This window comes from Leptinotarsa decemlineata, unplaced genomic scaffold, assembly GCF_025532065.1.
Source record: "Leptinotarsa decemlineata unplaced genomic scaffold, Ldec_3_MD MMD2_tig00002159_RagTag_RagTag, whole genome shotgun sequence".
In the NCBI taxonomy this organism is placed as follows: domain Eukaryota; kingdom Metazoa; phylum Arthropoda; class Insecta; order Coleoptera; family Chrysomelidae; genus Leptinotarsa; species Leptinotarsa decemlineata.
In genome coordinates this window covers 7,027,009-7,051,025 of record NW_027412574.1, presented here as the reverse complement: position 1 = coordinate 7,051,025, position 24,017 = coordinate 7,027,009, and the positions used below count along the sequence as shown (strand labels likewise).

The window sequence follows — 24,017 nt, the reverse complement described above, 5'->3', positions numbered from 1 at the left end:
TTGGCCAGTTCTTTATGGTATGGGAAGAGACAAATCCCAGAAAGGATCAAAGGTTACTGATGAGTGTCCACAGTGTGTGCACTTCATAGTGGATTTTAATTGACCAACGAAATAGTCTTGTATTTGTAACTAACGTTACTGCAGTTTCGTTCTACAAGGACACTTTCAAACAAATACAATAAACTGAAAATAATTGAAAATGTTGCCCCTTATACAGTGCATTTCTTCATGTCCCCCCCTTTTATTTTTTGAAAGGATCAACTCAAAAAATTGAAATTTGGAATAACGAAATTATTGCATGAATACTTTATTTTGAAGTGAAATTGACAGATGAAACTTTGAAGATGGCGACTAGGCGCCATGTGGGAAAAAATTAAATGGAAAGGGGGGTCTTGTGACACATCTTCTTAAAGCTCCTGACAAATGCTTCGCAATCCTAGAATATAATGTCAATATCTTCAACTACTACAAAATGGCGGAACTCTTCACCATTCTATTCACTTGCAAATACCATTGACTTTCTGCAAATCAATAATCCCAGACCATATTCGGTGACTTCAATATCCAAGTCGCGAAGCTGAGGCTTTTGCAATAAGCAGCGGACTTACTCAGATTATAAATGAGCCAACCAGGATTCCTGACCGTGATGGAGAATAATATGCTAGTCTTCTGGATCTATACCAAACAACCGATCCAGAAATGTACACAGTCACCGTAAGGTCTTCATTGGGGTATTTTGATCACAAACTCATTTCAGTGTTGGGTGAATTGTCGATAAATGTTGGGGTACAATCTAAGCCGTGCAGTTTGGCATTACATATCTTCTGAGTGGGAGGATCATCAAGACCATTTCCGAAATTTCCCCTGGCTACATGTTTGTTTCAGCTCTAATGATCCATCAACTTGTGCTTCAGGAGTCACGGAAGTTATTCTGTCATCCATGGAGGCATATATTCCTTTTTCAATGAAACGAACTTCTAACGGTAAACCTTGATTCAACAAAAATTGCGAGCAAGCTGTCGCCTCCAAAAATCTCGCCTACCGGCAGTGGCGCAAAAATCCCAGTGCTGAAAACCGAACAAGGATTGTTAATGTACTTTCAAATTTAGGATAAATGAAAGCATGAAGGTTTGCTGGCCAAACTTCGAAGAATCCAATAAATTGCTTTGCTGACTGCAACATACTTGTTTAGTCATTCCATTCAGATTGCAGGACATCGGCGGCGGATGCACATCTTCACTGACATCAGGAGGTTGTCTATCTTAATGAGTATCTAGAAGTAATTTCGAATTGGGGTGAAAGTAACCAGGTTGAATTCAATGCCACACAAATCGAAGCATTGGTTTTCTCCGGTCTTCGAACCGGATATAATAATGTCAGGTCAGACAATTCCACTCTCTGCTTCGATAACTTTGTTGGGGGTACAAATGGACACCAAAATGTCTTGGCACAATCATGTTGCTGGAATTGCAAAAGCCGCTTCTCAAAAGCTTGGAACACTGTTCCGAACCAGAAAACTGTACACACCTCAGCAACTTTCGATGCTTTTTAAAGCTCAGATGAGAACTTCTTTGGAGTATTGTTCTCATGTCTGGAGCTCCACCCCTAAGCATACCCCGAAGCTACTGAATTCTGTCTAGAGGAGAGCCATCCGCCTGATTGGAGACCCGAACAACACATGCAACCTTTATAGTCTGGAACATTGAAGAAAGGTTGGAGATTTGTCTCTCTTCTATAGATACTTTCACAGGAAGTGTTCAAGAAACTTGACACATTTGATTCCACCTAGAGCGGTACATATAAGAAATTTGCAATGGACTGTGGCTGCTCATCGTTTTGAGGTTCAAGTCAGTACACCTCGAACTTCATTGTTCAAGAAGTCTTTCATTTGAAGAACTGCGTTTATGTGGAATAAACTTCCCGAGAACTTTTTTTCCAAATTGATTCAATCTCCAGCGATTCAAATCCAATCTGAATGACTACTTTCGCACAGGCATCGCCCTTAGAGCGCCTAAAGGATTTTTCGGTAGTGCTTGTGTTTTTGGCCTTAAAAAAAGTTGAATGTATTGGCTGTTTTGGCTGCTTTTTTAATTATTTTTAGAGTGTTTGTTATATTATATTATAGCTGAATAGGGGACCAAGATTATTCTATTTAGTTTGAAAAAAGGAAAACGGGTAGTATATACATGTACCATATAATATTGAAAATCAGAAAAGTGATATTCTGAAAATATATTTTCAAATCACAGTTCATGCAGAGTTGTAGGTGATTATAAGACAAGTATAGCTGAGGCACCAGTCAATCTAATAATAACACTGATGATCTTCAAACATGACTCAACCTCTGACGAAAGCACCAAACTCTTACGAAGGTTTGAAATAGATGAACACTTCAATCTAGCAGACCACTATTATAATCTTCATGCGGTCATTGTTCACTGTGGTTCTGGCGTTGAATCTGGTCATTATAACGCATTGTTCAAAGACGAAACGGACTATATCTCGGCGATATCTTGAATTTATTGGAGCCTCTGGAGACACCCTACATTTTATTCTATGAAAGAGAGGACTTTGGCAGATCAAGATGTTCAGATGATGTGGTGCTATTACAGTATATATTATTTAAAAAAAATTAAATAATACATTCTAAAATTACCTTATTAGTGAATATAAATGAATGATGGAAAAAAAATAACCCTAATATATTTTAGAAACCTATCAGTGGTAATTCCCTGGAGAAAAATGGAAATCTACACGTAATGGAGGTGAGAAAATTATATACCACTCAACTACTAAAATAAATTGATTTTCCGATATTTTCAGGTACCTGACCCAAAACTATGCATCTTATGTCATTTGATGAGTCCTCTAGAACCCATAGATCCTATATTAGAATCTCCACTGGTGCAGCCCCTATTCAAACAGAGGATATCAGCAGGAGAACTGGTTAATGAAGTTGCCCAAGCCAAAACTGCTGTAACGGGGATGTTACTTGCTAATATGGAAAGGAACGGTAAATAAATTTCACTTACCAGAAGTACCAAAGTCTCAACATCGAAGGTTCATTCCCGACGTAAGATGGAAACAAAAAAATTTGTATGACTTTCTATGGATTCTTTAAATATAATGAAAACGGTGTTTCACCGGAATAAACTATAATTTTCAAATAATATTTGAGACGATTTCAGTAAATTCAAAGAATAAGTGCACTGAAAAGAAATCACACAAAAAATTGATTATTAATTCAGTGACATATAGGCTCAGCATTTCCAAAATATTGAAGGTGTTTCGGATTGTTAATTGATAGTGACCATAATTCTTAGTGGGGAAAACCTTTTTCATTTTCTATTTTTTCCATCATAATTTCGAAGATAATTACTTTCTTCCTCTCTTCGGAAGTTTCTAACAGTTTTTATTCATTTCTCACCATATCAGTATGAAACAAATGAAAATGGCAATAATAGAACCTTTCCTATTAGTCAGTGGGCTTTGATTGGAGACTGGCAGTGAACAAATATAAAGAAATGAACTTTTAACATTCAACTCTAATTAGGAAAAATTGTGAAATTTTCAGATTTTTCCTAATTACAGTTTTCACACAATCGATAGATGCAGTGCCTGGAGATTCACCTTGTATTTTTACATGTCGTGCAGCTAAAAGAGTGATATATAGAGAAAAAGATATAAAGAGCATTTGCTCGTCAATTGTTTATGTGAATACGGATAAATAATAATAACCAGTCGTTTATTTTGCAGTTGAATTTCCGTTCATAACGTACTATGTGATAAATACTACACAAACGAATCCTGTGATGTTCTACAATAACTTACGCACTGCCAGCTTGACCAAGTTTGATCCAAGATTGACCAGGTTTGTTCAAACTCACTTAGTAATAATAGAAATTAATTTTTTATATATTCTCTGAGAGCCATTTTTTTGTGGAGGACTCAATATACTTCTTACTGTCTTTTTGGGTATAAACCTTTCAACAATCTGAAAAATAAACTATATCAATAAAGAATCTACTGAAGTCAGGGCCGTAGCGAAAAGAAATACCAGGGGGGGAGGGAATCCAAATTTTCCTAACACCCCACCAGCAAAATTTCCCAAATTTCGAAAAAATGAAAGCCGAGGGATTAGTTACCTCTATAATATTGCTACGCGATGTTTTTGAACAAGATAATTAAATTTACAATAGGGTTGCCGAAAATCAAAAACACCACTAACATGCCCGACTAGGTCAGTGGTTTGCACAAAGTCGTGGGTGCAACTAATTAAAAGAAAAACAATGATTTTTAACTAAATGGGGAAGCGCCACCAATTTTTGTTGGCCAGTTAAAAATCGGAAAACTGCCCAGTTTTTGGGGAAGCCCACTATTGAAATATTTAACTTCTCATAAAAGTAATAATTCTATTTGCAATGACTAAGGAAGTTTATTACAATAATAAAAAGAAGAAATACAGTGACCCTTCTGTTTGCCGATTACTCACTTCAATTGCTAGATTACCACTATCATAATACATTCGCTAATATGTGCTAATATGTGACGTCACGTAAAAGCTTACACCACTCCTCTCAATGAGGTAACTTGTACATTTTATTATAGGAAATAAATAAACACCGGGTTCTTTATTCAAATAACTTAGTCTAAACTTAGCTGCTTTTCGGGTGCTCCTTTTTCGTAAGCTGCCAGGGAATGAATACTGATCCGGCAGTATCGGTGGATACGGATGTAGTAGGAATCTGTTAATATTCCCAGTGGTAATTATTAGTAAAGGTAACGATCAGGAAACTTCTTCAAGAGACTGATCTGGCAATCGATTTCAATTTCCCAAATTCAAGCTGATGCAAATACGCCTTTCTTAGGAATATTCTAACACCCTGAAGAAAAATATTCTCATGACAACATCGTAATCAAAAGGTAAGAAAAATAAGGACAAAATTTATTATGAGTTCTATAGCTGAGTTGAACAAGGTTGTTTGAAAATACGGTACTAACCTCCTAATAATCGAGGGTGTTTCCAACACAAAACAGACAAAGATCGTCCTCTGAGAATTGAGAGAAAATACTGACTATTTGCCCTTTTTATAAAAATCCTGCTTTTGCAGCGGTGGTTTCCAATATTGTCCCAAAATACTCCAAACTTCACAATATCAAAAGGGAACCACAGTTGGCTGAAAATTCGAAAATCCCTTCTAGGTAGTTAACGAGCGAAATAATTCAACCAGGCTATCAGTTCATTCAGCAATTCACGATCGAAAAATATCTTTTCGCTAAAATTTCCGTCCTTATCCTCATGTCCTTGGGTGTGAGAAAAAAAGGAACACAACCTATTTACCGACCTAGTCGGTGTCATAGGCGGGTTAGAAAGGTTTTAAATATACATAAATTCGCATGTGGAAATGAATAAACTAACCGATTATTAAAAGTATAAATGAATTGTTTAATTTATAACAAAGCAAAATTGTATCGTAACAATCCCCCCTTTACTCCCTTGAGAAAATTTCATAGAGATAATTTTCTCCACATAAACTACGGAAGGAAGGAAATAACGACTAGAAGAGAAAAAAAAGTATTAATAAGAATAAAGTAACTACACACAGTAATGACATCTTGACACCTTGTAAACGACTATTATTTCATATTCCATCTGAGTCTTCCGGAGGATGAGATTTTAAATCCTTCCCATGCCAAATAGAGGTTTTACCTTCGGAATCTTTAATTTCGTAAGTCCATGGCGATACTATTCTTGAAATAGTCATAGGTCCAACATACTTTTCGGCTAGTTTGGAAGTGAAATATTTGGTAGCGTCAGATAGTGCATAATTCTTTCGATATACTAATTGTCCTACTGTGAACTTGTCTGGACGACGACGTAAATCGTACTGACGTTTTGATCGTTTAAAAGCTTTTTCCAAATGTGCTTGTACGTCCTTATAAATACGCGAAAATGCCTGAATTTTATCATTGATTGAATGTTGAGGATATAAAGAATCGATAGGATTGTAGGTTGCAGATTTACCGTCTAATATGACTTCACGTCCAAAATTAACAAAATTGGGAGTGTACTGTGTCACCTCATGTTTTGAAGACCTGATAGCGTAAGCAATTTTTGGAAGATACTGATCCCATAGCCGATGATTTTTAGAAACATAGGCAGTGAGCATGGATTTAATAACGCGATTAACCCGTTCAGTTGGGTTAGTCTGTGGATGATAATTTGCGTTATAGGAAATATCAAAATTATATTTCATGGAAAGATCTCTAAATAGTTTACTCCGAAACTGTACTCCATTATCAACTATCAAAGTTTTTGGAGAACCAAACATCAACAAGACATTGTCTTCAATGATCTGAGTCACAGTACTCGCAGTTGCGGTTCGTAAAGGAAATAGAAGAACAAACTTACTGAATGAATCACATACAGCAAGAATAAAACGGTAACCTTTGCACGTTTTAGGTAATGGTCCCATTAGGTCAGCACTGACGAGCTGCCAAGGTCGAGAGGCAGTGGGAGTTTTACTTAGCATTAAACCAATTGCTTTATTTTGGTCAGGTTTGGTAACGTTACAAACATGACAATGTTTTATATAGCGAGTCACGTCAGCTCTCAGTTTTGGCCAGTAATATTGGTTGGCTATTCGTGCTACAGTTTTGAAAATGCCTGCATGTCCTGCGGTGGGGTCGTCATGAAAACGGGAAATAATATCTCGCCTTTTCTCCTTTGGAACTACTAATCGCCATTCATCGGACGGCTCCGATATCTCAGGATATTTTAGACGAACATGTTTGAATAATCTAAGCTGGTCATCAACTCTATACGAAGGATAACGAAACGGGTAATTTGTGATATTATCACGTAGTTTCAGATACCATCGATCGGAAGATGAAAATGAATAGTCATTTTCTGGCATTCTGGTCACGCCTACTTCTACAGACTCCGTTAAAAGATTAACAGATCGAGACAAAAAATCAGGAACAATATGTTCTGATCCCTTTCTGTGAATAATTTCATAATCATAAGGTTGTAGTCGTAAAGCCCAACGTCCTAGACGACCTTGAGGATCTTTCAGATTATGTAACCACTTCAAAGAGTGACAATCAGTGATTATTTTGAAATGGAATCCCTCCAAATAATGTCTCAGTTTTTCTACTGCCCAAATAACCGCAATACATTCTCTTTCGGTTGCACTATATTTTCGCTCCTGATGAGTTAGCGATCTGGAAAGGTAGCAGATTACTTTCTCTCCTTCCTCAAAATATTGACTGAGCACAGCACCAATTCCAAATGCTGACGAATCAGTTTGCAAATAAAACGTTTTCTGAAAATCAGGACATGTGAGGATAGGAGCACTAACCAAACATTTCTTAAGATATTTAAAAGATTTCTCACATTCCTCTGTCCAACGAAAAGGTATATTTTTCTTTGTGAGATTAGTTAAAGGTGCAACAATAGTGGAGAACTGTGGGACAAATCGACGGTACCACGAAGCGGTGCCTACAAACTGTCGAATTTGTTTGGCATTATTTGGTACCGGAATATTCAACATGGCTTCAACTTTCGAAGGATCAGGTCTCAATCCAAACTGATCCACAATGTAACCCAAATATCTTAGTTCAGAGCGGCAAAAGTAACATTTTTCGAAACTAACAATCAACCCTGATGTATGTAGTCTATCAAAAATTTTTGTCAGAATGTCGATATGTGATTCAAAGTCCTGAGATACCACTATGATATCATCAAGATATACAAAAACGTAAGGTTGTAAATCTGGTCCTAAGATAGAATCTATTAGCCTTTGCCAAGTAGCAGGAGCATTAGTCAGACCGAAAGGCATGACTTTGAAACGATACAAGCCACCAGGGACCGTAAATGCCGTTAAATCTCTACATGATTCGGCTATAGGTACCTGCCAGTAAGCGCTTTTTATATCTAACGAGCTTAAGTATTTCGCGTCACGTAACTGATCCAGAATAGATGATATGTAGGGTAGGGGATATGCGTCTTTGACTGTAACCGCATTGAGTTGACGATAATCTACACAAAAGCGGTACGATCCATCTTTTTTTCTTATCAGGCAAACAGGAGAAGACCACGGACTTTTACAAGGCTCAATAATATCGTTTTGAAGCATCTTCTGAATCTCATCATCGATCACTTTTTGTTTAGGCGGAGATACCTGATAGTATCTCTGCTTAATGGGTTTGGCATTACTAACCAGTTCAATTGTATGAGATACAAGATGAGTCCTACCCAGGCAAGTTCCCATAATTTTTTTCTTTTCTTCGATCAAGGAATTCAGTACGTCTTTCTGTTGGAGACTCAACAAGGATTCATCCTGAATACTGCTAACTTGAATTTTATCGGGAAAATCCTTGCAAAAATACCAAACATTTTGTCTCAAATCCGGAACAATATTCATGGACTTCCAGAAGTCAATCCCCAGAATCAATTTTTGAGGTAGCTCGGGAATCACCCAAATATCAATAACACATATTTTGTCCATCAAACATAAAGGAGTGGTGACGTACCCTATACTATGACATATTTGGCCATTAGCGACTTTACATTCGTTCAACGAATTTTGCAATTTGAATCCAAGTTGTTTCAGTAGCTCAAAACCACTTGATCCAACCAACGTTCGAGAAGCACCTGAATCTAAAAGTCCTATCACTGGAAATCCCATCACTGAAACTTCCAGGTAGGGTCGTTCATCACCACTGACGTGTGACAGTACATAATCCAATATTATTTGATTTTTATCACTCAAATGGGAAGAGGTCGATTCATTCAAAAGGGGAAAAACTTCTCGACCACTTAGCTCCTCCCCGATCCGTTTCCCGAATGAACCCGGTTGGAGTTCTGTACAGTATCTTGTCGATGTCTGTATCTCTCCGAACTTCTCATCTGCCTACCTGCAGAACGAGAACAACAACGACACTCACGCGAAGTAACATCTGGTGCACCACAGCGGTAACAAAATTTCTTACGAGGAGTCAAGCAACCACGGAAGTTATGTCCACTTTGTCCACAGTTGTAGCAGCTCCTAGTTGTAGATATTGGAGATATTTCTGAAACGTGGTTAGTGGTACTGGCTACGGATGCTTCCACATAAGCTAATTCGGGTATCAAAGATTTATTTCGAGGAGGCGGGGGTATATAAGATTTGGCTATATCCCGCTTCTCATCCAATACGCGGCAAATCTTCAATAAATCAACAATGGATGTGATCTCTTGAAAGGCCAAAAAAGGTTGATAATAAGGATCAACACGTTCCAATATCATTGACAACTGAACTTCTTCTGCAACAGGATTTCGCATCTTGTTAAAAAGACTTTTCATACTAGCCACGTACATTCCAATACTTTCCTTTGGTCCTTGAGTCCTACGCTTGATATCGTCAAACAAATCTCTATCAAAGTTTGGAGGTAAAAATTGTTGACGCATTAACTCTACCAAGGATTCCCAATCCGATGCCCAGGACTTCACTAAATTATACCAGACGTAAGCATCACCCTCAAACAGATCCACAGCATCCCTGAACAAAACAGAACGAGAGATGCCTCTGGATTTCCTTTTTTTCTCAACTTGCTCTATAAAGGTGCAAATTGAAATGGAACCTGGTTTTCCTGTGAACTTTAGACCCCAGTCACGAACAGGTACTGGCTTAATACTGACAGCTGCTTCTGAATCACTAGCTGAATCACTGGATTCAGCACCAGAAGAACTATGGGCTATAGGATTCAAGGATTGTCGTAAAATGGATATATCGAAAACAACCGAGTCTCTGTTACCTTTTCCTCGTTTAACCTTTTGGTTCAATTCATCAAATAATAATAACAATTGAACACGATAATCAGATTTACATGTCTTTTCAGCATCATTTTGTGGATTACTTCTATTAACACGACCTAAAAGATGAGCAATTCTTGATATAATACTTTTATATTTATTGTCTTTCTCTGTTCCCGAAAAGTCACCAAGAGATGTTTTAACAGTATCAATACCAGATAATACCGCAGTTGAGTCCTGTGCAAATTGATAAGGATAAGCAGGGTTTTTGATTGCCAACGAAGTTGTTTCTAAAGCCAATGCATTACGAAGAGCTTTCCGAAGATCCGTAACGGTTAAACTACCACCCTCACCTAGACCTCTAACATTCAGTTCATAAATGAGTTCATCTTTTGTGAGACGACAAATGTCCATTTTAAGTTTTGTGGTTGCCATATTGACCATGAGAAATACTATGAAATACAAAAGATAACTGAAAGCTCAATAAAAACTACTATTCATGCATTTGTAATATCTTACACTAATTTAAAAAAACTCAATTATGACAGAAACAATCAAAATTAAGACAAAAAAAATACGCTTAGCGTCGATAGGCGACGCGACGTTTCAAATTGTAAATTGATAATGTGTTTATGCAACTTCAAACTTCCGTCTTATACCTCAAATTTAATAATAGACACTGCATGGAATGATGCAAAATAAAAATTCGTATGCAGTGCCACCAGCAAAGAAAAGAAAAAAAAAAGCGAGTCGGACCTTCTAACTGCTACATAAAAACATTCGCAACGATAGTGAATAGCAAAACAAAAATTCGAATATCGATAAACTATTCCAATATCGGTTCAAATATTTCCGAACAGAACCAACAAAAAAAAAACGGTACCTAACAAAAACGCATCAGCACAGCCTTAAAAAGAAATTGGAATTGTTTCAATTTATATTCCCGAGAAATGAACTCGAAACACTGAAAATGTTTATTATTGTGGATGCATGATACTTAGTTATACCAGCATTTTGTATTCATTTACTATGATAAACAGATTTTTTTTTGTTTAAACTATGAACATTCAACCGAATAAAATTATCGTCTTTCTAGGGCCCTTGAAGTTGAGCGCCAATTTGCTACGCGATGTTTTTGAACAAGATAATTAAATTTACAATAGGGTTGCCGAAAATCAAAAACACCACTAACATGCCCGACTAGGTCAGTGGTTTGCACAAAGTCGTGGGTGCAACTAATTAAAAGAAAAACAATGATTTTTAACTAAATGGGGAAGCCCCACCAATTTTTGTTGGCCAGTTAAAAATCGGAAAACTGCCCAGTTTTTGGGGAAGCCCACTATTGAAATATTTAACTTCTCATAAAAGTAATAATTCTATTTGCAATGACTAAGGAAGTTTATTACAATAATAAAAAGAAGAAATACAGTGACCCTTCTGTTTGCCGATTACTCACTTCAATTGCTAGATTACCACTATCATAATACATTCGCTAATATGTGCTAATATGTGACGTCACGTAAAAGCTTACACCACTCCTCTCAATGAGGTAACTTGTACATTTTATTATAGGAAATAAATAAACACCGGGTTCTTTATTCAAATAACTTAGTCTAAACTTAGCTGCTTTTCGGGTGCTCCTTTTTCGTAAGCTGCCAGGGAATGAATACTGATCCGGCAGTATCGGTGGATACGGATGTAGTAGGAATCTGTTAATATTCCCAGTGGTAATTATTAGTAAAGGTAACGATCAGGAAACTTCTTCAAGAGACTGATCTGGCAATCGATTTCAATTTCCCAAATTCAAGCTGATGCAAATACGCCTTTCTTAGGAATATTCTAACACCCTGAAGAAAAATATTCTCATGACAACATCGTAATCAAAAGGTAAGAAAAATAAGGACAAAATTTATTATGAGTTCTATAGCTGAGTTGAACAAGGTTGTTTGAAAATACGGTACTAACCTCCTAATAATCGAGGGTGTTTCCAACACAAAACAGACAAAGATCGTCCTCTGAGAATTGAGAGAAAATACTGACTATTTGCCCTTTTTATAAAAATCCTGCTTTTGCAGCGGTGGTTTCCAATATTGTCCCAAAATACTCCAAACTTCACAATATCAAAAGGGAACCACAGTTGGCTGAAAATTCGAAAATCCCTTCTAGGTAGTTAACGAGCGAAATAATTCAACCAGGCAATCAGTTCATTCAGCAATTCACGATCGAAAAATATCTTTTCGCTAAAATTTCCGTCCTTATCCTCATGTCCTTGGGTGTGAGAAAAAAAGGAACACAACCTATTTACCGACCTAGTCGGTGTCATAGGCGGGTTAGAAAGGTTTTAAATATACATAAATTCGCATGTGGAAATGAATAAACTAACCGATTATTAAAAGTATAAATGAATTGTTTAATTTATAACAAAGCAAAATTGTATCGTAACAATATATTAATTTTCTTACTTAGCTATCCAAAGATTGGCTGAATGCTTATGCCCGTTAGATTATGCACAAACAAAAATAAATTTTGGTAATTATAAAAATGATAATGGGAATTATTCTACTTTGGACCAAGGTCCTTGGTCTTCCACCATGTATAGGAATATTCAACACAAATTAAAGGAAACAACACTTAAATAATATTGTGCTTATTGTTTTCCACTATTATTTTTTCTATCTTCACGGCCCGAAATTTCCCAACTTTTCCAAGTCGAAAAAACAGCGAAAAGTTGGTAATTTTGTAAAATTGTCACTTCATCATTTGTGGACTGTTCAGGACTGTTCTCTTACTTGGGAGAAATTAAACTTTTTTGAAGTTTTCAAACAACTCAGAATTTCAAAGTATGGGATCTCCAAGTTATGCATGTTGGAAAATCCCAACCTTCTCCCGGTTCTTTCCCTCTTCTTATTACCTCTCCCTTTCTTTTCTCTCTTTTTTATTTTTTTTATTTTCATTAATTTTTTGTACTATAATTTTTTTCTATCTTCACGGCCCAAAATTTCCCAATTTTTCCCATTTTTTCCAAGTCGAAAAAGCAGGGGGGGAGGCTCCCCCATCCCCCCATGGCGACGGCCCTGACTGAAGTGTAATAAAAGGCAAGCTGAAAAGTTCACCCCGAAAAGTGACTGCGTAATATAAACTATTGAAGAGTCCAATCAGTCAGTAACTTGTCGTATTCATAAATTTTGCCTGCAAATTGAAGAAAATCAATTGAATATAATTTAATATTTATACTTAGCTTTCTTCAGTGGTCGTTGTTTCGGAAAACAATCTTTTTCCATTCTCAAAACCTGAAATTCACTTTCTTTCGCCTCAAATAGCTTCTCAATTCTTTTCATATCTGTTTAAAATACGTCGAAAGAATGAAATGTCCAGATATATTACCATTATACATTTTTGTAGTGTTCTTCACTCGCGTGGAGATTGAAAACAGGATTGAAAAGGGCAAATAAGTTTGATTACGAGTTAAAATCGTAATAATTAAGCTGGGAAGTATGAAAAATCTTGAGGCGAATAGAGCACTTTGAGCAGCCTTACAGCCTTATCTGCAGCTGTTATCAACCGGGAAGAAAAACTCCTCTTTATTAAAATCTAAGGCTCAAAAATTCAGTTTTTCTTATAGAATTCATTATATACTTAGTTCTATATTGTTGTTAACCAGTTAAAATTTACCTTACAACATAATTCTTGCGTAGCTTTTACAAAATGAGAAAGGCGTTTGGAAGGTAGAACTAAGTAATTTTTTCAACAATCTGTTGATGAATAAGTTCGAATAACAAAGTTTCAGTAACTAAATATTAGTTAGTACATAAGTATCCAATGCCTTGCCATAGCTTGCAGTAGTTCAGTAGGTAAATAGAAATATCGCAACGATTACAGATATACAGCAGCTCATACATTGGACCTCTATACTGAAGTTGCCACAATATGCAGGCCGCCGATACACGAAACTGGAACATCTTTTACGAAAACACACACTCCAACAACGGGTTACATGGTGTCAGTATACAAAGTGTTCGAGGGAGACGATCGAGAAAAGTTGGAGAAGAATTGGTTGTATTGGACAGGTATATGAGTAAAATAAATATTTTTTGTAGTGTGAGTTACTCAGATGAAAGCATAAGTGATCATATACATCACCCAATAACTCCATGTCATACAGATTAGTTGAAAAGATTAAAAACGTTTGAATTTGTGTCAGTCCGTATTAGAAAACGCGTGAGAGCTTATTGGATTTGTAATGACATCTAGAAAAATATATAAACGTTTCAATCCAGAACACATTTCTAAAATATTTCATCAGTTCGGACTTCCATTGTCTAATATAATATAAATTGATTTGATAACCCTGAAAAAAATCAAAAAGATTAACCGAAAATAACAATTTTATTCAACAAAAAACTGATATTACAAAGAAATAACATACAACAACAATCAAACAAATAAAAATATTAATAAAAGCTGAAAAAATTGAAAAATTAAAAATATTATTAACAAATAATTAAAAAATTAAAATTAAAATATTTCAAACCAACAACGTTTCGATTTTTAGTATCCACAATCATCTTCGGGTGATAACTGGACTTATTCCTTCCAGATCTGACTATTTATAGGTCATTCGAGTGCTTTCACCTATCCCCTCTTTCCCCTTTCCGCTTCATTGGTTTTTGTCGGGAGATGACCGTTTGGCGCATTTGGCGCATTTAGTCAAGCTAGCGTAGAGATACATAACATATGGAAACCTCTAATCAAGCGAAAAACGACCAACTCCCGCCATTATTTCCCTCTCCAGGGAGTATCGCAGTATCGGAGTTGCGAAGCAAGATACCACCTAAAACAAATTTTTTGAAGAGCCCTTGTGGTTCCTGAAAACTTTGTTAATCTGGGTCAGGAAAAATTGAATTCTTGATGATGAAAGAAACTACCTAGTACCTAACGCTACCTGGTCAGAATTCTCAAATTTTTACTGCATAGAGAGCAGCAAATTCCAGATTAATTTGTCAAACTCCGGAAAACGGAGATTGGTCGATTCCAAAGTTATAACATAACGGTAATTGTTTGAATTGGTGTTAGTTGTTCACCAGTATATATATATATATATATATATATATATATATATATATATATATATATATATATATACGTTCTTCACAGTTAACTCAGTATTTCAACGGATTTGTGAGCGAAGTGGGTCAAAGAGAGCAAGGGCAGGCTGCAAGAAAAACATACTCTCCCCTAGATTATAAAGCGGGACTCGCTGCAGTTCAAGCGTAACAACTCTTTGCTCAGAAATACTAGTGGATACAAGCTAGTGAGCTGTGGGTCGTCTTGGAAATAAAAGTGAAATGATATTCCTCGGGGTGAGACGAGTAGTCCAAAAAAAAAATAGTGGAAACGGATGAAATATTGGAATTTTCTCTTTGAACCCCGCAGACTCTTCCCTTGTTCTTTTGATTGTTCTGATCATTGAAAGCCTAGGTGGAATGATACCCTCTCCAGTCTCAATCCTCAAGATCATACAGGTTTAACGCATCGGCCGATATTTTGCCCGAATACATACAGAAGGCTGTCGTCATCCTTGGCTTGTAGCTTTTATTTATGGCACATTTTCTCAGTCCGAAGCTGTGGAGAGTGGTCATTGGTTAATAATACTTTCATCTATTCAAGTTGAGGTATGAGGTGGGTCTAACGGCCAAGAAAATTTGGGCCAATCAGATATATTCAATGGGACAATTCCGGAGAACAACCGAATATTGGTCAACGACTATGAAAGCCACACATCATTTCATTTTACCGTAATGAATATTATATACATGTGATAATAATATATATATATATGTATATATATATATATATATATATATATATATATATATATATATATATATATATATATATATATATATATATATATACAAAACAAACAAATGTTTCTATTTTTTACAGGTGCGAGAATGATTTATCTATATTTGCCTCGGGCAGCTGGCTTGAGAAGAATATCTCTTCATAAATCTCTTAGTCCAAAAGGAGATAAAATGTATATTTTACTATGTGAATGTGCAAATTTATTGACAGACGTGACAGTGTGTGCTTTAATTTTACCGGCGTTAAGAGCGAGATTGACGGGTTATACAGGTATTTTCAGGCCTCTACAAACATTTTGAACTGTGAACAAATTTTGTGAACGGAGCTGAAGTCCGAGCTGCAATAAATCTACTTTGGTGGATAATATAGCCTTTCAAAACTTGAAAATTCGATTGTATTCAGGTTATGGTGATAAAAACATTTGAGAGATTCTTCTTTTTAGATTATGTCTAGCAAATATAATTTGAAGGTTATGTCTTGAATTTATAAATAAAACATCCTTCAGTAACATGGCCAACATAAGGAATTACTGAGATTTTCGATGAAATGAGCGGGAGTGGAACAACATTGAGTGAAAAAGTATGAAAACAGTTGTCTTTTGAAACAGTCGTTCCTATTTTTAACATTGTATATTTTTATATTATTGCAGAAAATAATGAAATATTGAGTGTAACAAACTGAGTGTAATGAATTGAAAGTCAAATTTAGAAACTTCAAAGTCAAAGCCTATTATGACAAGAATTAATCTCCAATTTTTAGAAAAATTATACAACTTATGATACAGCATTGAAAAGGTAAAATCTGGTTCTATTTAAAACAGAAAGAATCCAATGTAGCGCCCATTAGAAAAATTAGGGTTGATGATGGTGGCCGTACGACGAAACGTTGGATAGCAAGTCTGAAAACACCATTATATAGCAGGGAAAAAGTGGCAATGTGGAAATGCAATTTATTCTCGAATCTTTCGAAAAATGAAGCCAGAAAGAAATGAAAACCATTTTCCGAAATTTCTGTTTTTTCCGGATATCTCCGTATATACTTGGAATTTCAGAAATTTCTCAACGGCATATTGTTAGTCAGGTAAATGCGCACCTTTGCCCCAATTTAACCATTTTCGTATCTCTCATAGTTTCCGAAATCCCAATGGTGAGGATCAAATATATCTTGCAAATAAAATGAAAATAAACATAGGAAACCGGTACATAATAATTGAAGAAAAAGACATATTTGCTTAATTTATTGAATTCAAATTTTGGTAAAATTCATATGAATGCATTCGTTCTAGTTATGTTTATTTTATACAAGCAAATTTACTTGAGAAATGTATTTTTCATCCAAATATATTGAACATATTGAGTTTAATCTTTCATTGTGTATTCATTTTTATCCTTTCCATTATAGTGTAGTAATATCACATTCTAGAAGTTGATTTTTACCAAAGAACAACGAGGAATAACAACAATGTTCTAATATCGATGAGGATGTGGAAAATAGTCAACTAGAAAATTTTCCTTACTTTCTGAACACCATAAGAACCAACATGGGGTGAGATAACACCTGAACAAGTTTTTTTTCATTTCGAGAGGTCAGAGGCGGCGTAAGGCGGTGTGGGCCACCGCCCACGGCCTCGCGGTGCAAAGGGCCTCGCGCCTCATAGCCGAAAATAATTTTTTAAAAGGATGGAAAATCCAAAAGTACACGTCATTCATCGTTTTTTTATAGATAATACATTAAAAAATTCTCAACCTAAAGGTATTTAACTCTTCGGCGCACGAAAGCATATGAATGAAAAATTCCTAAAAATATTTCTTTTTCTGATAAACTGATAAATTACAAAATAATTATTTAAACGATTCTCATCTCTGTCGTTTCTAATCATTCGTTTTTATTTAGTCTGGCAACAATGCTTGGCGTTGAGAGGCAATCGCGGGGAATCCCCGGTCAGAAACTTCGGAACTTCCCCTTAATAGGAAAACAATCAAAGTATCACAGGCAGACGCAATCCCCCTTCATGTTCCTATAGTATAATTTCTAATAGTATTTGAGGTGAGAATAAATAATAGTGTTACATAGTTTCAAGTTTCAAAACGATAACAAGTGTTTTATAAGTAGAAATTCGGATTGTGTCGTGAAGAAAAATAATAGCATCTGTGTTTATTTTATTTATCAAAAATAAATTAAGGAGTATTCATTATACTTCCACTCATATTTTTTAAAGTTTTGTTTCCAAAACATTACATGATTAAAAATTATGTTTAGATATAATTTATTTCACTGGAATTGCTAGAATCCCATTTTTCTCTTTGTGTGTATTACATTATATTAAACATATATTATGTGAAATATTCAAGTAGGTAATATACAAAGTGACATTATGTATTATATTCATCCAATTTTTATTCAAACTCATTAGTCCAATTCTTTATAAGTTAATTATAGGTACCTAAAGAAAGAAAAAATTACCATCAAATGTTATTATGATTTTTTTAACAGGTTACGGACACAATATTGGTGCATTCTTTCTAATTTATCAATCATGTCAGGCTTAGGCACTGAAAGAGATAGAGATAAAGCAAGAAAATGGAAATCTGATTTCCATTTTCTTGCTTTATCTCTATCTCTTTCAGTGCCTAAGCCTGACATGATTGATAAATTAGAAAGAATGCAAAAAAAGAAAATTTTTGTTTCTTTAACTAAAGTGAGTAAATCAATTCAGTGACTTTGACTGGGGTTTTAGTACGGCGATCCAGACATTATTTTTTATCGCTTTTAAGTCGATTTTTTTATTTTCAATTTTGTTTAATGTTCCAAAAAAGTACACGAGTAGAAGTTTTGGTGTTCCTTGATGTTCCTTGATTTTTTTAGTTTATAAACTCTTCTTCTTGGGCAATGTACCTTGCCCACATTAAATTTAGATCTTGCGCCGCCACTGCGAGAGGCTGTAAAATTTGGTCATTCGGTAGGCTTGCTTATCATGAATATAACTAAGCATTCTCAGTTCTGTTTGAAAAAAACAAATCCGGATTGGTAGGCCGTGAAGTACTAAACGTTGCATCTGCTACTGCGGCAGATATCATTAGTGGCATGTGCGTTGACTGCCACTGTTGACGTCTGCCACTGTAGCAAAAGAAATGTTTAGTATTTCAGGTGCCATTCGACCACGGCCTACCACTTCGAATTTGGTTTTCTTCAATTATGACTCCGGTCGTAGCAGCCATCATCATTATTTCAAATTTGATTATCACTTTATATAGTTCTTATAACTTATAACATATGAACTGATCGTGTAAAGCTTACACGTATCATACGAGTGCAAATATTGGCAAATAATTACAAAATACTTATTGCATTGCAAAATGTTTTGTTAGAGGGAATATTCATATCAATGACTTCTACTTAATTTTTATCGTTGAAGAAATAAAATGTGATATTTCACCTATTGATTGTTTTATTTTCTTCCTCAAAGTATTTCAATAAGAAAAGTAAAGAATTTTGTTAAAATTGAAAGGGGTATATTGTCTAGAAGAGATTGGTTTCTATTTCGCTCTCTACTACTTCGCCGCCTTTATACAAAAAATGTGGGAAACTTCCAAAGAAAGATAGAAAGTAGTTGTTTTGAAAGTACTTTTTCTTTCGTGTAATTCAATTTTCATGTGAAAGTAGTAGTTTCGAGAGGACTTTTCTTCCAGTACATATCTGAAAGTAACTTCTATGCATAATCTACACATCTTTGTAAAGAGTTTATTTTGAACATAATTGCTTTCTTCTTTTCTTCGGAAGTTTGCAAAAAAGCTTTAAATTGAAAGGGGTATTTCTTAGGAGGGAGATTCAATTTTGATGTTTTCCCCGAAGGTTCCAACTTACCTGAATATATTTCCATGTAGGTGAGTTTTTGTTAGGTTGAAATAACTAGAAAAAGGGTTAAGTTATACAATGTGACATAATAGTATTTAGTTTACTTTATTTTCCAACCTTTTATAAAGAGTTCACCAATGGAAATCATTCTAGGGTATGTTTTCGAAATACAAATATCATTCTCCTAAATTGTTCATTACAAAACTTAATATCATTTGAGTAAATAATCAAGATGATCAAAAAGCACTTGAGAAAAATTACTGCAGGCTGAGGAGCATGAAAAGTAGTAAATAATTTACCATATATCTACTGAAAATTTTGTACCCAGGAGTTTAAAGATTTAGTTCGTTGTCAAATAATTACTATGTGCTCATAATTTGTCCCTTCTGAAAGTTTGTCTTTTCAACATTTCTATACGAATAAGTTATTAAATTTTGTCTTATCGTGCATTGGATCCGTACTCGTACAGATGATTAGTCGTACAAATAACACCAGTAGGTATATGTCCGACTAATCAGATGAAAATGTGAATTTATTGAGGACGGCGTCCATTGCATCCGACCCACTAGGAAAAACACATTATAATAATAATAATATTTATTTCAAAAATATGCCCACTATTGCAGCTTGTACACAGACAACATGGAACAAAATTCATGTGAATTCACTGGCATACAGTCATCACATATACTCATAACTATATACATTTCTATTATTCAGTTTGGTTCAAATCTGTTTAAAATCTGCCGCAGTAATGGAATATTTGGCAGCTGAAGTATTCGAATTGGCAAAAAAAACACGTATCATTCCTAGACATTTACAGCTGGCCATTCGAAACAACGAATAACTCAATAAATTGTTATCAGGAGTAACCATTGCTCAAGGTGGTGTTTTGCCCAATATTCAGGCGGTATTGTTACCGAAAAAAACCGAAAAGAAGACATAAGTGCATATTTCCTGAAAGACAAAAGCGACAAATAATCACTTACACTAAGTATATGGTTTTACATCTATTAGCATTTTTCATTTCTTTCTTAGATTTATTCATGCTTCTCAAAAATTGATTCGATTAGACAATTTATGATACAGCTTCATTGACATGTGACATATGAATATTTTTTCAAATTAAGCATTCATAAATATAAAGGGCGGATATCGTCATCATCCCATTCTTCTTGAAAATATTTCTACACTTCTAACTATTCATCATTCTGAGAGCCATTTTATAAATTACAAAATTTTTTTAGTAATACTATTGCTTCTTCAAAAAATGATTCCATATCTAGTTACAGACTCAAAATTGGCAAAGTACAAAATTTTTACTGATTTTTTGTTGAGATATTTGTGAACTACCCTCAGTCCATATGAAATTTTGCTCAATTTGTTAGCTGTATAGTCAATATGTTGGTTCCATTTCAAGAATTCATCAATATGGAGTACTAGAATCTTGGTGTTTTCTGAATATTTTACCATAATGTTTTCAATATTCAAATTTTGAGGTCATTCTATCCGTAATTGATAAGTTCTGAAAAGTATGAGATTAGTTTTAGATGGGCTAAAATTAACCTACTCCTAGTAAACCATTCTTTTGTAACATTAAACATATCCATACCTGTTTTTACTTCTTCAGGATATGTTTCACCGCCTTAGAAGAAAACAAGTGCGACATATTTTGTGTGTCTGAGCATTGGGCTCGTGACAATCAGGTTTCATCTCTTAGATTAGATGGTTTTAAAAATGTTAATTTTTCTTGTAGAACAAAATCATTGCATGGAGGAGTAGGCATTTATGTTAGAAATAATATAAATTTCGAAACAGTGAAAACCAAATCTGTTGAAATAGATTTTGAAGTTACAGCAATTAGATGTAATTTAGGTGTATTGAACAATTGTAAGTTGAATACTTTAGTATTCAGTAGTATAAACTACTATTTAGTAATAGTAGTTTATAGGAGTCCAAATGGGATCTTTGACATTTTTCTAAATAATCTTGAGGAATCGATTAAGAACTTAATAGAAAAATATAAAAATCCTAATCTCATACTGTGTGGAGATTTCAATATAAATTTTATAGATGAATCCAAAAACCTCAGCTTCTTAAGAGATCTTCTTAGTTCATATAATATCTCATCAACCATCAACACCCCAACAAGAGCAAGTAATTGTCTGGATAATATTTGCACGAATATTGACATAGGTTTATATAATAGCAAGGTGGTTGATAATTACCTCAGTGATCATCAAAATGCCCAACTAATTCATATTGACATTAATTCTGATGAAGCCATTCAAACAACACCCCTGCACCAATTTAGAGATCTTAATAACCAGAACAATATTGAGTACTTTTTATCATTATTACATAATGAAGATTGGGAGGATATGTATCACTGTACAGGAAACGCAAATGAAAAATTTGAGGTCTTCTTTCAAACTTTTAAACACCTTTTTGATATTGCTTTTCCTCTGAAAACTGCGAAACTAAAACATAGATTAACTCAAAAAAAAACCATGGCTAACAAAAGGTTTACTAATTTCCGGCAAAAATTTGAAGAATATATATGCCCTAACTCTAACAGGAAATGAAACTTTCAAAGCCTATTATAAAAAATATAAGAAACTATACAAACATCTGTTAAATGTAGCAAAAAAAAAGTATAATAATAGCCTGATTGCCAACTCTAAAAATAAAGCCAAAACTGCTTGGAATATAATAGGAAGAAATAAAAATTCAAAGATAAGATCGAATGCCATTCAATTGAATATAGATAACAATATTGTTCAGGACACCCAGATAATAACAAATCATTTTGTTCAGTATTTTAATAGTATTCCAACAATACTTTCGAACAATATAAAAGAACCATTATATGAACTCACACTTAAAGATTTCAATCCTTTTACTTTTTCCTTCAAACCTGCTCTAGAAACAGACATAACACGTATAATAAGTATCTAAAAACCACACATACTACTGGTAATGATGATATTAGCTCTAGTCTGTTAAAAAAGTATTCAACATATATTGTTAAACCATTAACTTGTGTGATTAACAGCTCTTTGGAGGAAGGAATCTACCCTGAAATTCTGAAAGTCGGTAAAATAAAACCCATACATAAAACAGGTGATAAAACTCAGGTTGAAAATTTCAGGCCCATCACTGTTCCCAGTGTGTTTGCAAAAGTTTATGAAAAGTGTGTGGCACACATGGTAATTTCTTTTTTTGATCTTTATAAACTCTTTAATGCAAATCAATATGGCTTTAGAAGAGGGCGGTCAACAACGCATGCCATAATAACATTTCTTAATGAACTATATAATAATCTAGATGAAGGAAAGAGAACCCTGGGTGTTTTCTTGGATCTTAGTAAGGCATTTGATTTGGTTAACCATAAAATCCTACTAGATAAATTAGAAAAGTATGGATTTAGGGGCATTCCATATAAATGGTTTGAAAGTTACCTGGGCAATAGAACACAATATGTTGAGATAGACAAGTTTAAGTCTATTCACCGTAATTATACCATGGGAGTGCCACAAGGTTCTATTCTGGGACCATTGCTTTATATAATATATGTCAATGATTTTGCAGGTGATGTTGTAATGTATGCAGATGATACAACCTTACTGGTAAATGGACCAAACATCTCCGCTACAGTTGACTCTGCTCATATAGAAATATTGAAAGCACAGGATTGGTTCTCCAAAAATAAATTAGTTTGCAATGATAAAAAATCCTCTTTTGTAAGATTTAGTTATGCACCAAAAGGGTATGATCACAGCTTACTTTTAAAAGCATCAAATGGTTCGTTTAAACAAGTAACATCAGTTAAATTCTTGGGACTTAACCTCTCAGAAGATTGTAAGTGGAATCATCACATTCATGAAATGTGCAGAAAAATATTACCAATGTGCTATTGCCTGTATCAACTTAATAAAATTGTGGACAAATCTGTATTACTTATGTTTTATCATGCACATGTTCACTCTTTAATCTCATATAGCATATCAGCTTGGGGTTTATCTAGTGAAGCGCAAAGGGTGTTTATTTTACAAAAGAGAGCTGTCAGAAATATTCAAAGAGTAAGTAGACGCACGAGCTGTAAAGAACTATTCAAAATCCTAAAAATTTTAACCTTACCTTGCATTTATATTTACCAGATACTGATGTTTGTAAAATCAGACAGACAATTGTTTGCTCCATTGAATAGAAACAAATACAGTACAAGAAATTCAACTTTATTGGAAATACCAATTCACAGACTGGCCAGGACCGAATCAAGTCCTTTTTATTTGGTATCAAATTATTTAATAAATTGTCAACTCATGTTAGAGAAATGTTGCTGAGAGAATTCAAACAGTATGTGAAACAACTTTTAATTGACAAAGCCTGTTACTCTGTTGATGAGTATTTGAAAGATCCTATGTAATGTATAATTGGTTAATGCCTTCATGGGTTGATTAGAATGCCAACACAATTACCAAATGTGGCTCAGTTCATA

The 24,017-nt window shown here is 34.6% G+C and overlaps 3 protein-coding genes across 11 annotated transcripts in view; 2 read left to right on the top strand and 1 right to left on the bottom strand.

Annotated features, from left to right (window-relative positions):
- LOC111514913 (uncharacterized) overlaps window positions 1-17,028 on the top strand; it is a 99,732-nt gene extending 82,704 nt beyond the window's left edge. For all 9 annotated transcript variants that reach the window (XM_074177169.1, XM_074177168.1, XM_074177167.1 and 6 more), the window contains 5 exons: window positions 2,712-2,765; window positions 2,824-3,013; window positions 3,757-3,871; window positions 13,676-13,863; window positions 15,743-17,028. In XM_074177169.1, the coding sequence (XP_074033270.1) occupies window positions 2,712-2,765; window positions 2,824-3,013; window positions 3,757-3,871; window positions 13,676-13,863; window positions 15,743-15,960 (765 nt within the window). In that variant the 3' untranslated portion in view covers window positions 15,961-17,028. The remainder of the gene's footprint in view (window positions 1-2,711; window positions 2,766-2,823; window positions 3,014-3,756; window positions 3,872-13,675; window positions 13,864-15,742) is intronic.
- Window positions 1-24,017, top strand: part of LOC111510906 (organic cation transporter protein) — a 205,714-nt gene that overhangs the window by 40,293 nt on the left and 141,404 nt on the right. The gene's annotated exons all lie outside the window — the stretch shown is intronic.
- Window positions 7,748-12,193, bottom strand: LOC141483023 (uncharacterized). The gene is made up of 2 exons (XM_074177155.1): window positions 11,762-12,193; window positions 7,748-11,643 (listed from the first exon to the last, which is right to left on the bottom strand). The coding sequence occupies exon 2, from the start codon at window positions 10,238-10,240 to the stop codon at window positions 8,822-8,824; it is 1,419 nt and encodes a 472-aa protein (XP_074033256.1). The 5' UTR covers window positions 10,241-11,643; window positions 11,762-12,193; the 3' UTR covers window positions 7,748-8,821.

Excerpts from the sequence above, each read along its gene's own strand:
- LOC141483023 (XM_074177155.1), bottom strand. The coding sequence starts at position 10,240 with ATGGTCAATATGGCAACCACAAAACTTAAAATGGACATTTGTCGTCTC.